The following is a 15879-nucleotide window of genomic DNA, read 5'->3' on the forward strand; positions in this document are numbered from 1 at the left end:
AAAATGAGGCACAGCTCTTCTAAGGTTGGAAGCAATCAGAATTTGAACTGGTTTTCCTTGTTGCTTTAGAAAATGGGAACAGTGCCCCAAAACCCAGAAGTGGATTAGCTAAGTCATTGCTAAAATACTAGCCTAAATTAAAATTCTGATACTGTACTATGCCACTCCCAAGTTAGAGAGAGATTTATAAACATGGCCTTCTGCTCTTAATATACTGTACTATGCCACTCCCAAGTTAGAGATTTATAAACATGGCCTTCTGCTCTTAACTGTAAGCAGTCAGTATTCCTTATGTGAATGTCTTCAATACTGTCTGGTTTGGATTTTTTAAATATTTGGTAGCTGTTGGAATAAGAGGTTAACCTGCTTGCATATGAAGAAGGGGGCACTTCAGAGGGGGAACTGGAAGACAGTTGCCAACCTGCAGGCCTGTTTACTATATAGAGTCTTTACAAGACTCTTACTTGACAGGTTCCATGTATTCAGGGGGCATACTTGGTTTTTCAGTGTACTGAGCCAAGTCCTCCTGACACAGTGGAACAGTCACAACATAATAAGAAGCTAAAGACTGTTATATCAGATAACCTCCAGCAATGTACCTGCTTCTTATAACCTCTTTATCCTTTGACATGATCTTAACCCATATGGTGAAAATTAAATTAGCTTAAAACTCCTTTAGTAGAGAAAGCTAGTTTATAAAGGTACAGGGAAAGAAAGCAGGGGGAGAAAACAGGGAACTGTATTGTTAAGTTTGTTTCCTTACAAAGATTATTGTTTTGTTTTAGGTCAGATTTGCTGCTCTGCTTGCTTTGGTAGAAGTTGCACAAAAACTGAAAGAGAACTACCTGATCTTGCTACCAGAATCTATTCCATTCTTAGCTGAGCTCATGGAAGGTAATGTTAAAAAATGGCACCAGTGAAGGCAGACAACTGGCCTATGACAAAAAAAGAACAGCCACTTACTTCAAAGATTCAGAGAGCATGATTGCTATAATTATTATAAATCTTACTAATTGGTGGCTTAAACTGTGCAGGATGCAAAACTAAATGGATAGTACCCAAGACACTCCTATAGTTGCACTTACATTACAGTAGTTTCTCCTGTGTTACATCATGTGCACATCTCCCCAGTTGCATGTTTTAGATGTGTTACAGTAGACACAATTGTCCAAGTCCTCAGTCAGTGCCAAAATATTTTTTAATAATTATTTCATACCTGGTGTTTGAGGACAGCTCTGGAATTGATGAGTGACAATCTTCCTGGAATAGTAATCACTATTCTACTTAATTCCTGCTTTCTTTCTTTTTCTAGATGAATGTGAAGAAGTTGAACAGCAGTGTCAGAAGACAATTCAACAACTGGAAGTCATTCTGGGAGAACCACTCCAAAGCTACTTCTAAGTTTATCATCTTTGTTTTCAATTTTGACTGAACTGTTTTAGCTTCACACATGCAAGTGTTCCAGGCAAACTGTCATACTAATTTTTATCAGAGCTAAGATCTTAACTTTTTAATAAAATACTGTAAGAATCTGGCTTTATCATTTCTGGATGGTATGGGGCCTTTTCATACAACTTTTCCTTAACTGCTGTTTTCTTAACAGTAGGAAACTGGAACAAGCTCTAAACAAATTCTGATAGCTGGACACAAAAAGCATGACAACGTGAAACTCACTGAATTCCCCTGTGCATGGGGCATCATGCAGTTACTGTCTCTGGAGGGGCTGTCCTGCTACAATGTAAGCATGGTACTCACTGAACCCATGCGCTGCTGTCCTTAGAATCTGCTTTGCTGTCATTTCTAAGGATGCAAAATGTAAATCTACTGGAGATAGTGAAAAGAAATTTACAAGGAGCTAAAGCTGTTTTTCAGTCTTTAAAGACTGCTATACTGATTGGTTTCTTATTCATCTGAAGATCAAGATTAAATTGCCTGCTACATTAAAGAATTCGCCACTTGTTTTGCAGTGGCAGGTGCTGGTTCATTACACTGCTAGTACAAAAGGCACTTGGACTCTGTAAAGCATGGTTTAAAATGAAACTGTTTAGAATGAAGCTGTTTAGAACTAACGCTATAAAGAAGATAATCTTACACCCCATCAGGTGCTGGGAATGGCCTTGGTTCAGGGTGCAGCGTGCCATGCAGATCCCATTGGCAGAAATGTTGCTCAGTCACGTTCTTACAGAATTTTCTTCAGCCAACTATTATGATGTCTCCTGTCAAACAAAAGAGGTGTTCACACAAGACTTGCTGCTGAATTCTTAGCTAGAGGGAAGGACACAGGAGTGGTGTAACTGCCATTACCCACTGGGAGCTGCCCACCAGCTCCTCTCTTACAATCACTGCCCTGTTGCCAAGGGCCATAGAGCACGACGCGGTCCCAAAGGCCACACCAGCACAGACGAGGCCTACTCAGATTAACTGGTCTGTGGATTGCTAACTCCTCAACAAGGAAATGGTCCTCCCATCAGAATCACTATGTCACTCTGGAGATACTGGTAAGATAGTAAGTTAAACCAGACAAAATACAGACAAAAAAGGGATAATAGCTACACCTGGAGAAACACAGAGGTCAAGAAGGTCAAGAATATTTTTATTTATTTATGCTTTGTATACTTATATAATCAATGGTAATTTATCTTAAACAGTCTTTTAGGGTACATTTTACTCTTTAATTTGCTTCATTTTTCTAGCAGCTATTGAATAGGAACATTCCTTAGGCATGTATTGACATGTATACACAGTACATGTGCTATAGCATGCTGCAGCATTTTCATATTGCCACATTTGGTATTGCAGGAGATTGATCTGAGCAAACACAGGTCTAGCTTGCCAGGATGTTATCAGTTAGAGGATTTAATTTCACAGTTAGCAGGTCTGGTGCTCACCTAGCTCAGAGAGGCAGACAGAGAAGCCTAGATAGGTAAAGGCAGGCTCAGCATGAGTCAGCAGCACCTGTTTACTTGACAAGGAGGCACTGTCATTAGAAAAGGTTTAATTATTTTAGTACTGACTGAAAAGAACTACCAGCTCCTCACATCTAACAATGTAACATCTCCTATGATTTCCACTATGTTGATTTTTTCAAATTGTTTGAAACGGTGCTTGTACTCCAGAGTGTGAACTCCATTAACAGCAACTTTGAACTGGTGGGCATCACAAAAAATGATCAGCTGAAAAGCAAGAAGAGAAATAGTTCTGTTGTAGCTCAGGTGAGATATGAAGAACAGCCTATGCTTGGGCAAGCCCTGCTTCTCTTACAAAGAATGTTTCATGCAAAAGATATTTTAAAAAATGAAACTTTATAGCATTAGCATCACCAAGTCCAACTCAGTTCAATAAAAATTCATCACAGGCTGAATTCTTGCAATTACTTAAAAAGAAAACTGTCATTAAAACTAGGTAAAATCTCTGCTCCCTATGGTCCCATTCAATCTTAAATATTCTCAAAACACTGAAATGCAGGCATGGCAGTTTTATTTAAATTTTCATTAGTGACACGACATTTAAGCACCATTGCTAATCCTTCTGGTGGAATTACCAGTCTGATGATGTGTGTCAGTCAATCTTACCTCAAAGTACATCCCTGGACTGAAAGGGAAGTCAGCAATTTCCCTTTCTTCTTCTCCCCAGCTGTCATGAAGGTATGAGTTCCTTACAAAATCTTTACTTTTCATTCGGGGATTCAGATGTAGTACAATGTCCTTTGAGTCACTCGATTTCAGATTTATTGCAAAGCTGGAAGATATTTTTTTAAAGTTTACTATACTGATGATGCAGTAGCCCATGTTATTTACCAAGCCCCTTGCCAACGCTCAGAGCTGTTCTGGAGCCAGGGCGATGATTCACCTGAAGAACCAAGCAGCCAGTTAATACGCATTTGACTCCTTCACACACAAACCTTTGCTGGAGGCAGCAAATATAGGACACGGCCCTGCTAGATCTGCTTCATCACTTGCAGCTTTCTGTTCATGCCTCAGAAAGGAGATATTGAGCCAGTGGGCCAAATGCTGCTCTCTTACAGCACTGGTAAGCAGCATTCTCACAGTAACATAAGCACTGTTGGCTCCACCATCTCTTTCTGTTAACTTGGAGAACAGTGTGGGAGGCTTTTTTTTACCTACAGGTTATTACAGTCTTTCTGCCAACAAAGTGGAGAGGGTGTAAGGAAAAGTTTGAGGATTCTCTCCATATGCCTAAGACTGGTGGGACACCATGCATATGAAGTGTTACTCTGCAGGCAGTGTAGCTCTGCCGAGGCTGAATGAGTACTCTGCAATCTCAGAGATGTCCACAACACAGGGTCCCTAAAGAGGAGCACTGGAGAAGAGTGATCAGAGGGAAGAGACATCCAAATTTGAATGAATGCTTCACACTGCAGTGAAGACCTCACTGCATTTGAAGAAGAAACAGGTCTCAGGTTATTTCCCTCCTTTGAGAAGATTAAATTTGCTTAAGAGGTAAGAAGCTGTGGAAGTCCTCTTTTTTTCACCGAGAAAAGGAAACATCTACAACTGTGTGAACTGAGTGAAAGACCTTACGTAGCTTAGAAACTCTATAAAAATCCGTATCTTTAAAAGCACAGACACCAAGAGGAGACAACCTGCAATGCTTTAACACCCAGAAGTCTCTCCACACATAAAAGCAGTACATTCAGCACTTGAGATGTGCTGCTTTTCAAGCTTGATAAGCTTTTCAAGGCAAAAAAAGGAAAATAAATGCTACTATCTAAGTAATAATTATCCTGTCCAATTTCAAGTCCATTCAAGCTTTGTTCATGAGATTTCTAGACCTTGGGTTCCATTATTAATATAAACTGAGTGCTGTTCACCTGCATGGATGGTATGTGCTCTGAGGAAGCAGGAGTACAATGCATACACACAGCATAGAAAGCTCATTTGCACTAAATGCTTCATTTTTAGGCATGTTTCTGCAGAGCCAAAACCACCCTTCAAGCCAAGGGCATGCTAAAGCACAAATACTTCTTCAGCTCCATTTTGACTGTGCTGCACTCCTCTTCCTGACCACCTCTCCACCCTTTAAATCATGTTGGGAAAATGTTCTTTTCAACCTGTTGCTCCTAATTTGTTATAAAAAAAATTAATTAATATTCCCCTACCAGCTTTCAGTTGTTGTCAGTTAGTCACCTTCATGTTTATACAGTCCCCAAGGAGGCTGTCCCAGAAGTATTCAGAGAAGCGTAACGTGCACCATTTGAGCACACTTGCAGCTCAGATCTAACTCTCTCATATTCCATCTACTGCCAGTTACCTTACTCTTGGATGTTTTTAGAATAAAAGCTGTCTTTGTACAACATGCCTGCTCACATGCTTTGCACAATGAAAACCCTGCACAGACACACAACCTTGTGAACAATGCAGATTTAGTAGGTAAGACACTCAGGTTTTACCTTCACTTTTCACAATGGAGCTGCTCTTGTAAGTCCTCTCTAAAGCGGTATCCTGCAGGTTCCTGAGAAAACTGCACTGTAGTTTCAGATGATTCCAGATGCAAAGTTACAAGTGAGTAAGGACATACTGAGGCAATGGGAAAAGCCTGCTTAATCTCAATAGTAGCTCAGCTAAATAGCAGAAAAGTTCTGTAATACTTACCTCTTAGGGTTTTTATTCACTTCTCCTTTAATGGCAACTGTGCATCCCGGGCGAAGTGCAGTATCAAGTTTCCCAACGTAAGGAACTCCCTGGAAGTACACGACCAGTAAAAAATTGGACTGTGACTTACTTTTTTCAATATACAAGCTGAACTTTGGTATGGCAGGAAGAAATCTGGCCTACAATTGCAAATCTGCACTTACAGCTGACGTTATTCCTACCAACATGTTCTGGGATACTAAAATTATGGTGGAAAAGTTACACTGAGATAAACATATCAGTGTGTTTGGTTTTTTTCTTTAGACTATCACCTTGGGTTCAAAATAAACATTATTTACAACTACTTCTGCCTCCACTAATGGTGGAAGGAGAAAAAAAAAAAAGAAAGCATGAAAATCCCTGCACTAATTCACCTGTTTTTTTGTTGCTGTTTTTTTAGTTATTTTTATCAGGGAAAAGGCTTGAACAAAGAAGAATTATGCCTTTAAGTCCACCACTTGCAACTGACAATAATGCATGTTACTTGGTTTTGAAAAGACTGAAGTTGGCAAACTGTCGAGTGAGAAGGTAACTAAAATTACGGCACTCACTGCAACTTCAACCTCTCCACAAATTCTGTTAGTACATATTTCTGTCTTCCAATCTCTTTTCAGTTTGAGCTTGGTCCTTACTTCTGTCTGGATACTGTCCACCTGTACAGCTTGCTGCAAAAACATCAGCCCTCACTCTGTACACACCCCATGCTAAGTGGGTGCAAGATCCAACCCTAAGGTGTGATGCTTGCATCCAGCCACTTGGAGGGTACACAAGGGGAAGCATGGATCTGCCAGCAAGAGGAAGCCAGACAGGCTCCAAGATACATGCATAGAAGACCATCTGGCATTCTATGACTGCAGAATGCTTCTGTTTTGCAAATACTTCCTACGGTGAGAGAACTAAGTATGTTTATTTGAAAAAATGTTTTCAACATGATATGGTCCTTTAAAACTTCAGGTATTTTACCTTCTATTTCCCTGTTTATGGCTGTGGATGCTGTGTTAATATTTTGGGTTTTGTAAATGTTTAACGATTAGCTTCACTTTTACTAGCAGCAGCAAAGAGGATTACTCTCTACAAAACCTCACTGATTATCATCTCCCAGTAGATTTTTAATACCCTTGTTCTGTGTATGTTTTTTTATTAATAACCAAGATGCTTTTATTTATTTTTTTTTTACTCTACACATTTGCACAAAGTCTGCACAAGACACTTACAAATTGTGAACCATCTGGCACATCCCCCTACAAAAGAAAACAAATAATATTAACTAGTTTATCAGAGACCAGGGAGATTCATTCAACCTTTTACAAACATACGTACATTTTCTGTGCTTATCTTTGTTACTCCTAGAGATGATGGCTGAGAGCCTTGTAAAGACTGCAGAGAGAGAGATATTTACATGTCATTGCTAACACCATAGAACTTTAACATAAAGTTGGTTCAGAACCCTATGAAGATCTGCACTGCTTTGAAGGGTGAAAATAATATGTAGGACTATGGTAAAGGAAAAGATAAACAAATCCCTACAAATGAAGGAAAAGTCCTGAAGATCAATTACTGAAGCCAAACTGAGATTTCTAAAGACCACCTCATTATTGTTTGAATCTTCATTTAACAGACAGAGCACTGTTAAATCCTTAGCATCTGAGGGCACCCACTGAGCTTTCCTCACTAGGATAGGAATACCAGCAGGGCCTCAGGATGCTAAGCAACCCCCAGCATCCCTGTCCCCTCCACTGGTAAGGGCCGATGAACAACACAGTCATGCAGAGATACAGTTCCAGCTTAGCCCTGGTAGACTGTGTCTACAGCTTGTTTATTTCAATACAAGTCTCCAACTTCTTCCACAGGAGAACATATTAGAAGCAAAGACAAAAAGGAAACAATTGCCCTTCTCTACTCCTTTCTTCCCCAAAGGATACAGCATCAGCAACCACAGAGTAAAGCAACACTTTTGTTTTGTGCCTGGGACAGAAACCAATCTACAACATCTGCTTGCCACCAAGCCCTTCTTGGAGTCAGTCCTTCAAGATCAGGACTCATATAGCTTTGGAGTAACATTATTCTGGCAACACACCTAAGGCCAAGTGATTTGGCCCTTAAAAGTCTGTACACAGGCTTTGCAAATGATCAGGGAGCAGACACATCTTTAAAGCTTAGATTCTATTTAGTTCAGGCCCAAACCTCAACCTTCTATCAACACAGTTATTAGTTTGCTGACCTGAGTTAGACCTGAAGCTTTGCCCACAATGTAGTGAGGATGGGGCAGAAGAGACCTAGAATATTACACAGGAGCACACAGACTGCCTTTAGTGTGTCACAGGATGAACAGGGAAAGGTATTCACCTTCTGTATCTCCCTGGAATTTATCACCTTCTGCTTCTACTTGAAAAGCCTCCCCCTTCCAGAACAGACCTCCCTTCTGCACAGGGGAAAACATTCCACTACTCCCTCTTGGTTTACCTTCTCTAGCAGAGCTGGCAGCTGAGAGGAAGCAAAGCACAGCCCTCACTTTAAATTGACTGCAATTCGGTCTGGAAATATAATGGATAAAATACTTCCAGAGGTCCTACCTATGATGGCACACAGTTTGGTTCAAGTGCAAGCCAAGTACGAAGTCTTTGAAAAAGGACATCTCACCTCACAGAAGCAAAGATATACTCACATTCAACCATTCAGTCATTTTAGCAGGAAAAAAAGGGCAATGTGGATAAACACTTTCAGCTGTGGCTGAATTTGGCATCTGGAAGCCAAGGAACAAGTTACAGCTGTGGCTGAACTTGGCACTTAGAAGCACAGAATACTGACGGTTCATTTTGGAGCTTCTACAGTATTTGAAAAGTCTAACCCACTCCTTGACACAGTATCCAATTAATTCTTATACCATCTGTCCTGTTAACTTTGCAAGCTGTAACCTTTGTCACCCTTTTGCCCCTAACCTCAAGATTAAAACAGGAAGACAGATCCTCACAAGACTCTCATGTTGAAATGCAGAGTGAAAAAATCTTTTTGCTGACATTACACTGTAAAGCTGCTTTGCTTCCTTTTCACATAAATCCCAATCTGAACTTTAGCAAGACAGAGAAAAGGAATCAAACAAGTCAGCTGTACATATAACTTACATTAGAAACAAAATCTATAGTTTTGATATGCACTTTGCCATATATCCCAAGAGTATCTATTCTTTCCAGGCTAATTCTGTGGTTGTAGAGCAGTAAGTGCTTCTTGTTTACAGTCACCTAAAGAGTCAGGAAATAGAAAAATTGTATTAAAGATCATATTACACCAGCCATGTATTACATTGTATGCATGTATTTCTGTTTTACACTGCTTTGGTACAGAAACAAGGCGTGTCCTAGAAATTTCACAGCATCTAAATCCTGCTTATCCATGATTCAGTCTCTTTTCCATCACTCTGAGGGAGATTTATCTTCCCACTAAAATTTGCACTTTGCATCTTTTGTTTCTATCAGCTGATCATTTACCAATGTGGTAATTCCAATCTAATAGACTCTATTATTGCAGTCTAGAAGAACAAGACAAGTACACCTCACATGGCTCCTCCAAGAGGACTCTCCTACACTAGTCACAAAACAGGCCAACTTAAGGTCAGCCCTTTGCACTTACGGGAAGGGTGGAGTAGCCAGTAGCCACAGCAGGAAGTTACTTGCCTACTCATCCAACTTAAAGGGAAGGAATACAAAATTAAAGGTTTTGTTTACTTAGCACCTCTTTAAAGAAAAGCTTTTCAACTTTTTTGTAGTTAGATTATAACCAGGTGAACAGAGAACCAAAGTTTCAAACTACTTATTGTAAGTATACAAAATATCTTTTATCAGCCTGACAACTGGATACAGATAAAGAATCAACCCAGACTCACCTGGAATTTATCCTTTAAAATCATTATTACAATCTCAAACGACTTCCCTTTTTGAAACGGCATCTCATAAGTGATCTCTTCCCAGCCCCATTTTTCCCTCTCCAGTGTGTTGCAAACAACACAGCCAGACCTTTTGAAGCGGGGGTTGAAATGAAATGCCACATCAGCTCGGGGCTTTATGCTGCTGCCACACTGTAAATCCACCTGGAATCTAATAATAAAAGTAAGACAAACCACATTGAGCTCAGTCTGTCAAGAAAACACCGAAAAGTTCAATGTACTCATGTTTTACTTAGGAGCCTCAGAGCAGGCAGAAACAGTGAGTCTTGCTGGATAAGGAAAAAACAAAACAAAACATGCATTTGTTGAACTCAAATGCATCCTACACATTTGTGAAAGGTTCTCCCATCATTTATTGCAATTAATTAAAATATTTCAGTATTTATTTAATGCTCATCATACATAAAATGTAAGCTCCTTAGTTATTGTGTTCACCACCTTCTCTCCCATCACCTTCAGTAGAACAACTAAATGAACCTTGGGCAAAGTCAGGGAACAGAACCCTCATGCTGGGCACGTGCACTAGTCTGTACCTCCTTACCCTAGTTTAAGTTAACTCCTTCATGCCACAGATTCAGGTATCAATTTTCTTAGTCTCAGATAACCTCTTTAGACAAGGAGACATTTGCTATGACAGGGAAAAAAAGCTACCAAAGCAGGCAAAGCAAAATCAGAGAGGATCAGTAGAATGCAAAGAATCACTTCATTCTCCACTTCTCAACACAGCTTTCATTAACCACTTAAGCTTGTATTCACCTGACACTGTAACGGATTTAGATTCAGCCTTGCATGCCATCTGAAGGAGGACCCTGGAAATACTTTCTCCGTTACATTATTGTTCACATGGTGACACTGCAAAAACTGACACCGTAGCCATTACCTGTCTGCATCATCAGGAACAGTCCCATGTATCACAATCAGCTCTCCAGGAACAAGGCCACCAAGTATTGTCCCAACATATGGAATGATCTAGAAGACAGGGGGAAAAAAAGGAAAAATACTCAAATAACATTTTGTGATGGAGGCAAAAAAGCCCTACAATAGTTTTTAAAATAATGCTCTAATACTTAACTATGTGGTGCTCTAGCACATTAGAAGAAACATAACTAACATTTAATTTAAAATAAACAGTAGGAGAGCAGTAAATATACACCATAACAGGAATGAAAAACCCAGTACATTTTAACCATGAAAACCAACCTTCTGAGAATGAATTAAAAATTCCAGCCTTCATTCCTAGCTCTCAAAGAGTGGTAGTATTTTATTGCTTCACTTTTAATAGAGTATAAAGAGGATTCAAGTTGTTAAGCCATATGAGGAGACATGTCAGTTGAAATAAAAGCCCCAAACATCCCAAGATGCTCTCTGGTAAAGGCTCAGACATGCTGATAGAAGCCCTACTGTGGCCATCAGCTGGCACATCCAGCACTTCTGGGAGGGAAGCACCTTAACAGAAAACTGGGAGTTCACAGGAGACTCTGATCTGAAGCACAGCTATAGCTCTGCATCTCATTCACATGTGCTTTAAATTGAAAAAGAACGTAAATGTTAACTAGTGTTTCATTTCCCCCGGTTAATAGACAAAAATTTCTGCTGAGGTTGCCTTTTGGGTGTTTTTTTTTCACACAAAAAAATCCCTGACCTATGGAATGGTGTATAAGATTTTAGGAAATCTTTGAAATGAAACATCAATTGGAAAAAATAGTTCCAGTTACTTAACAATCAAAATTGAACAGACTGGCCATACTACTCTTGAATGGAATATTGAGCCATGAAAGGACGAGTTGAGATTACTATTTTTTTTATGTATATATACATACACATATATAATCATACAAAACAGGGATATGTAAGAAGGGGATGTTTTTGCTGACACCTACTCTTGTGAGTTTATGAAAATGAAAGGGAGAATGACAGCAAAAATTGTCTATATCCAGACTGTTGCTCATTTTTGCCAGGAGAAACACATCCTTTTCTGCCCTCTTTCTACTTCGCTTCTCAGCTACCCAGAAGTTATATGAACCCTAATTTGCAGCTGTCTTCTACATTAGGCAAAACACACTTGAAGAACTTGCTTCTCACGCATCAGCTCACAGATGGTCATTTTAAGCCTCGTGTATTTTTACTGGCTTAAGCAGGTGCAGTAGAGAAGAATCAAAACATGAAATTAAGTGATAAGAGCAAAAAAATAAATAGGCTGAAATTGTTTTGCTTACTGGTAGTAGCTTGGTTCCTTAATATACAAGCTGTACACAAGAGGCTCATTTTTATTCAAAGAATAAGAATAATTATAAGAAAGAAGAAAAAAACATATCTTGATTACTTTAGCATTAATACACTGCTCCTGGGGAGCAGTTGACTAATAAGTTACTGATTCAATCTCCAAAGACTGAAAAACTATCAGAAAAACACACACACATTGAAGGGATGCTGGGATTTACCCACTCTAGTGGATCAGTTATTCAGCCATGGAAGACAAGCTATGACAAAAACACTTCTTCACATTGAAAAGGATGTGTTTCTTTAAGAGAAAAGAAGTTTGGCCCACCAACTATTGAGAAGCTCAGACTCGGAATCTGCAAGGCCATAATCAAGCATTTCCTGGGTGTGACACTATAGACTTAACAAGGCTTTGTCATCACTGAATGTGCCTGTAATTTCCTCATTCTCAAAATGTTCTACTATTTTTTCCTTTTTTATTAAGAGCAATGCTTATGACATCATATGAACAATGAGCCTCCCAGATCTCTTTAGACATCCAGATACTACCTCCGAAACCAACTGGTCAATGCCAACTGAGTTTGAAAGGTCTCAAAGATCAAGTTCTTTCTAGTATTTGCCAGCTTTTGTAAAACAAGAGAACAGATTATGGTTTTACAGAGCAAAGGACTGTGATAACACAGCTTTCACAAAGCTTGATGAGTATCAGACAGTTGCCCCATCAGATTGGGCATGACAATATTTCTTGCCAGATGGGTCAAGTAAAAGGCATAAAGAGGAAAGCAGGATTTTCTGAATGATTCAGAATACTCTAGCAGTGAAGAAAGACATCTCAGACTCCAACCTGTAATAAAGCTCTTCAGTTACACCATTCATGGAACAATTCACCCAAACAATGAAATCTTCACAGCCTGACCTCCTCCATCCCTACAACCTGTACTCAGCACTGGTGAGGCCACACCTGGAGTATTGTGTCCAGTTTTGGGCACCTCAATTCAAGAGAGATATCGAGGTGCTGGAGCAAGTACAGAGGAGGGCAACAAAGCTGGTGAAGGGCCTAGGGAATCAGTCTTACTAAGTCCTTCCACCTTCTAGTTAATCTCCATACAGCTTCCCTTCCTCTCCCAGCTGGTTTCTTGTGAAGGTTGCATCTATTCCCCATCATCCCTAACCATCCACTTTGCGAGCAGTGAACCTACAGTGGGATTAAACAATGAGATTCACTAAGAGCAGAGGTATCAGTGCAAAACTGCAACAGATTAGGAAGTACTGTGCAGATCTGTGCCACTGTGCACTCCAGAAAGATGCTCTAGAGGCCTTAATATTTTAAAGGGTTCTAGCACAGACTGTTAAAAATACCATTTCCTGCAGGCTCAAAGGAACTATATTTTTAAAGATACAATGAAAAACACAGCTCCAGCCCACCCCTTTAGCCACATGCCAGTGTCAGGCTGCTGTCCCTGATCATGAGAACACTACAGCTTCTCAGAGAAAGACAGGTAAACAACATTCTGCAAAATCCACACTGTGCAACTGCTGAATCTTGTTAGCTGAAGTATTCCCTACAGAACAGGATTTACTGGAAGTTAAGACATCAACTATCAAAAAAAAAGATGCCAAGTTTAATTCTTTAGATGGAAGTTACAAGAACCACAAAAAAAACCCAAACCTTTCCAAGGGCTGTCAGGCACCACCCATGTTTGCCAAGAATTAGGAGTGAAAACATTGCTTATCACACTTTCACATTCGAGCCAGCACATTCTGCTATGTATGAAAAAGAATTACCCTCCAAGGCCGAAAGACCTTCTTTCCTGTTTTGAAAATCCTGTGCATGAAGCGTCCATTTGATTACAGCACAATTTCTAAACACCATGAGCTCCTAGTGCCAACTGTGACATTCTCCCTCAAATACCTGAGCAATGCAGAGAGTTCTCAGCAACACTCCTCACTGTGCAAAACAGCACAAATACTAACTACTGACATAAAAGACCAAAGTCCCATTTCCCAAGGGAGAAGCTGTTGACATGGCTGTGGAGTTACCGGGTTGCTGATGCTTTTCTGCAGTCCATCCAAGGACATCATCTTCCCTCCTCCAGTCTAAGTTTGTCCGTTCTGTGTGACCACTGCTGGACTGTATTTAAAGAATTCTCTGACTGGGCAGCACCAAAGGCGGGATCCCTTGAAAAAACAAAGCTTTTAATTAGAAAGAAACGAAGTGACACTACATGAAGTTAAAACCTCCAAGGTATAACTTTAAAGAGCACAAGAAATTATGCAAACATCTTTCCAAGAAATTTGCTGACGTTTTGAAATACAAAAATTAAAGGCTTGCTTAAAGAAATGAGGTGTCACTCTAACAAGGGCCAGTGCACACAGGTACACAGTGTCATCAGCAGCTTTCTGAGATTACATATACTGAGACAAAATCCCTAGTAAAAATCACCATTGCACAGGGGAACACTGATGGCAAGCTGGGCCCTAATCGCTCTCTATTTGCAGCTGACCCCTGCCTGCAGACAGGGAAAAATTAAACACTACAAAAACAGTTTTTCCAATACAAACAATCAACCTTTTCTGTTTCCTTTAACACTTTCTGTGCTAGCCCCAGACTTCACAGGGTAGACAAGCCCTAGGCCAAAACTTGTTTTTTTCAGTTTTATCTCACATGAAGTTAGGTGTTACTAGGCAAAGACATCGCAGGGAAGCACAGGATGGTTTGTTACTTCCTCCAACACATATAACCCCTGAACTCCACGAATAACTACAGGAGTTTGCAAAACATGCATTAAAAACACAGCATTAATAAGAAATGTAATAACAGCTTGTTTGTATGTCCAGCTACACTGTAATTTTTTCATCCATGCTTCTAACGAAGTGACCAAAATTCAGGGCCTAACTGAAACTGCTAAGTAATTATTTCTTGCACATTCTGGAGAAACAACTTGAGGAAGCACACAAACTGTGTAACATGCAAACAGGGAAAAAGTCAAAGGTCAGGGTTCTAGCCTCCTCACTGTGCAACAACTGCTAGTGTTGGAAGAAAAAAACACAAACAAGCAAAATGAAACAAAACAATACAAAACAAAACCAACAAAAAAACCCCACCAACACCAAAACATAACCAAACCAAGGACCCAAAGTCTGCGACATATCCCAGAGAACCCTGGGGTTAATCTTCTGCAAAGATTTAACAACAGAGTGGCCCATTGCAACATCTGGCTTATACTGCGGGAGATTTGGGACAGAATAGTATTACTTCTCCCACATAAGACCAGTGTCTAGGACACAATTCGGGTCAAAACCTTACTCTACACGACTGTTTTGCCCTTTGATCTTCTCACAGGTAGAGAAGACGCAGACCAGTAACAGGATGAAAACCTGAGCCAAACTGGGTAGGAACTTAACGGCAGTTGACAGGATGAAGGTATGAACTTCAGTTACCTTAGCTAATTTTAATGCTAAAAATCATGCCCCTTTGTGAACAATGAGTATGCTAATTTAGTCACTATGTTTTAAACCTGCACCTAGATGCATACGTATAGTTAGGAGCAGCAGAGAAATAACTGCTAACCAATCCTATATTTTGTTGTGATTTTCCTTTGTTTCTGTTTTCTTTATAAGATACTGTGTCCCCAGAGGGGTGCTGGCTGATGTTTAGATGCCCAATACCCTGCTCTGCAGACCAGAAATAAAGACAAACATCTCGACTCTGTGTGCCGATTGGCTTAGTGCACACCGGGTGAAGGTCCCAGACTTGGAACAGTGTCCTGACTACACTTGCAGAACTGAAAAAAAACCCACACGGATGTTTTCCTGTTACCCCGCACATTGGGAAGCAGGTAAAACCTCTTCAATAAAACAACAGGAAAACAAGAAGGTCAATAACCTGCCGTCCCACTGAGACACGCAGAAAACGCCTTTTTATGAGAGGTGACACTTCTGCACAGGGAAGAGGAGAGGTGCCCCCAGGACATCCGAAAGCCACGGGAGCCCACACCGGCAGTGCCGCCCGGCCCTGCCCGCACACCCAGCACCGCGAACCGCCGGCGGAGCCCAGAACGGCGTCCC

At 40.3% G+C, this 15879-nt stretch overlaps 2 protein-coding genes across 3 annotated transcripts in view; one reads left to right on the top strand and one right to left on the bottom strand.

Moving 5' to 3' along the window:
- Positions 1 to 1401, top strand: part of HEATR1 (HEAT repeat containing 1) — a 36166-nt gene extending 34765 nt beyond the window's left edge. Inside the window, exons 42-43 of the mRNA XM_009997597.1 lie at positions 786 to 894; positions 1313 to 1401. Of these exons, the coding sequence (XP_009995899.1) occupies positions 786 to 894; positions 1313 to 1401 (198 nt within the window). The remainder of the gene's footprint in view (positions 1 to 785; positions 895 to 1312) is intronic.
- A 1486-nt stretch (positions 1402 to 2887) lies between these two features.
- Positions 2888 to 13991, bottom strand: LGALS8 (lectin, galactoside-binding, soluble, 8). Of its 2 annotated transcripts, XM_009997583.1 has the most exons (9): positions 13852 to 13893; positions 10472 to 10560; positions 9532 to 9742; positions 8774 to 8890; positions 6972 to 7028; positions 6866 to 6892; positions 5613 to 5701; positions 3573 to 3738; positions 3024 to 3173 (listed from the first exon to the last, which is right to left on the bottom strand). In XM_009997583.1, the coding sequence occupies exons 1-9, from the start codon at positions 13891 to 13893 to the stop codon at positions 3024 to 3026; spliced, it is 948 nt and encodes a 315-aa protein (XP_009995885.1). The 2 variants fall into 2 exon arrangements, with proteins under 2 accessions (XP_009995886.1, XP_009995885.1); XM_009997584.1 differs by lacking the exon at positions 6972 to 7028 and having other exon boundaries at positions 2888 to 3173; positions 13852 to 13991.
- Positions 13992 to 15879: the final 1888 nt, after the last annotated feature.

The sequence above is a fragment of the Chaetura pelagica genome, unplaced genomic scaffold (genome assembly GCF_000747805.2).
Source record: "Chaetura pelagica isolate M959 unplaced genomic scaffold, ChaPel_1.0 scaffold235, whole genome shotgun sequence".
NCBI lineage: Eukaryota > Metazoa > Chordata > Aves > Apodiformes > Apodidae > Chaetura > Chaetura pelagica.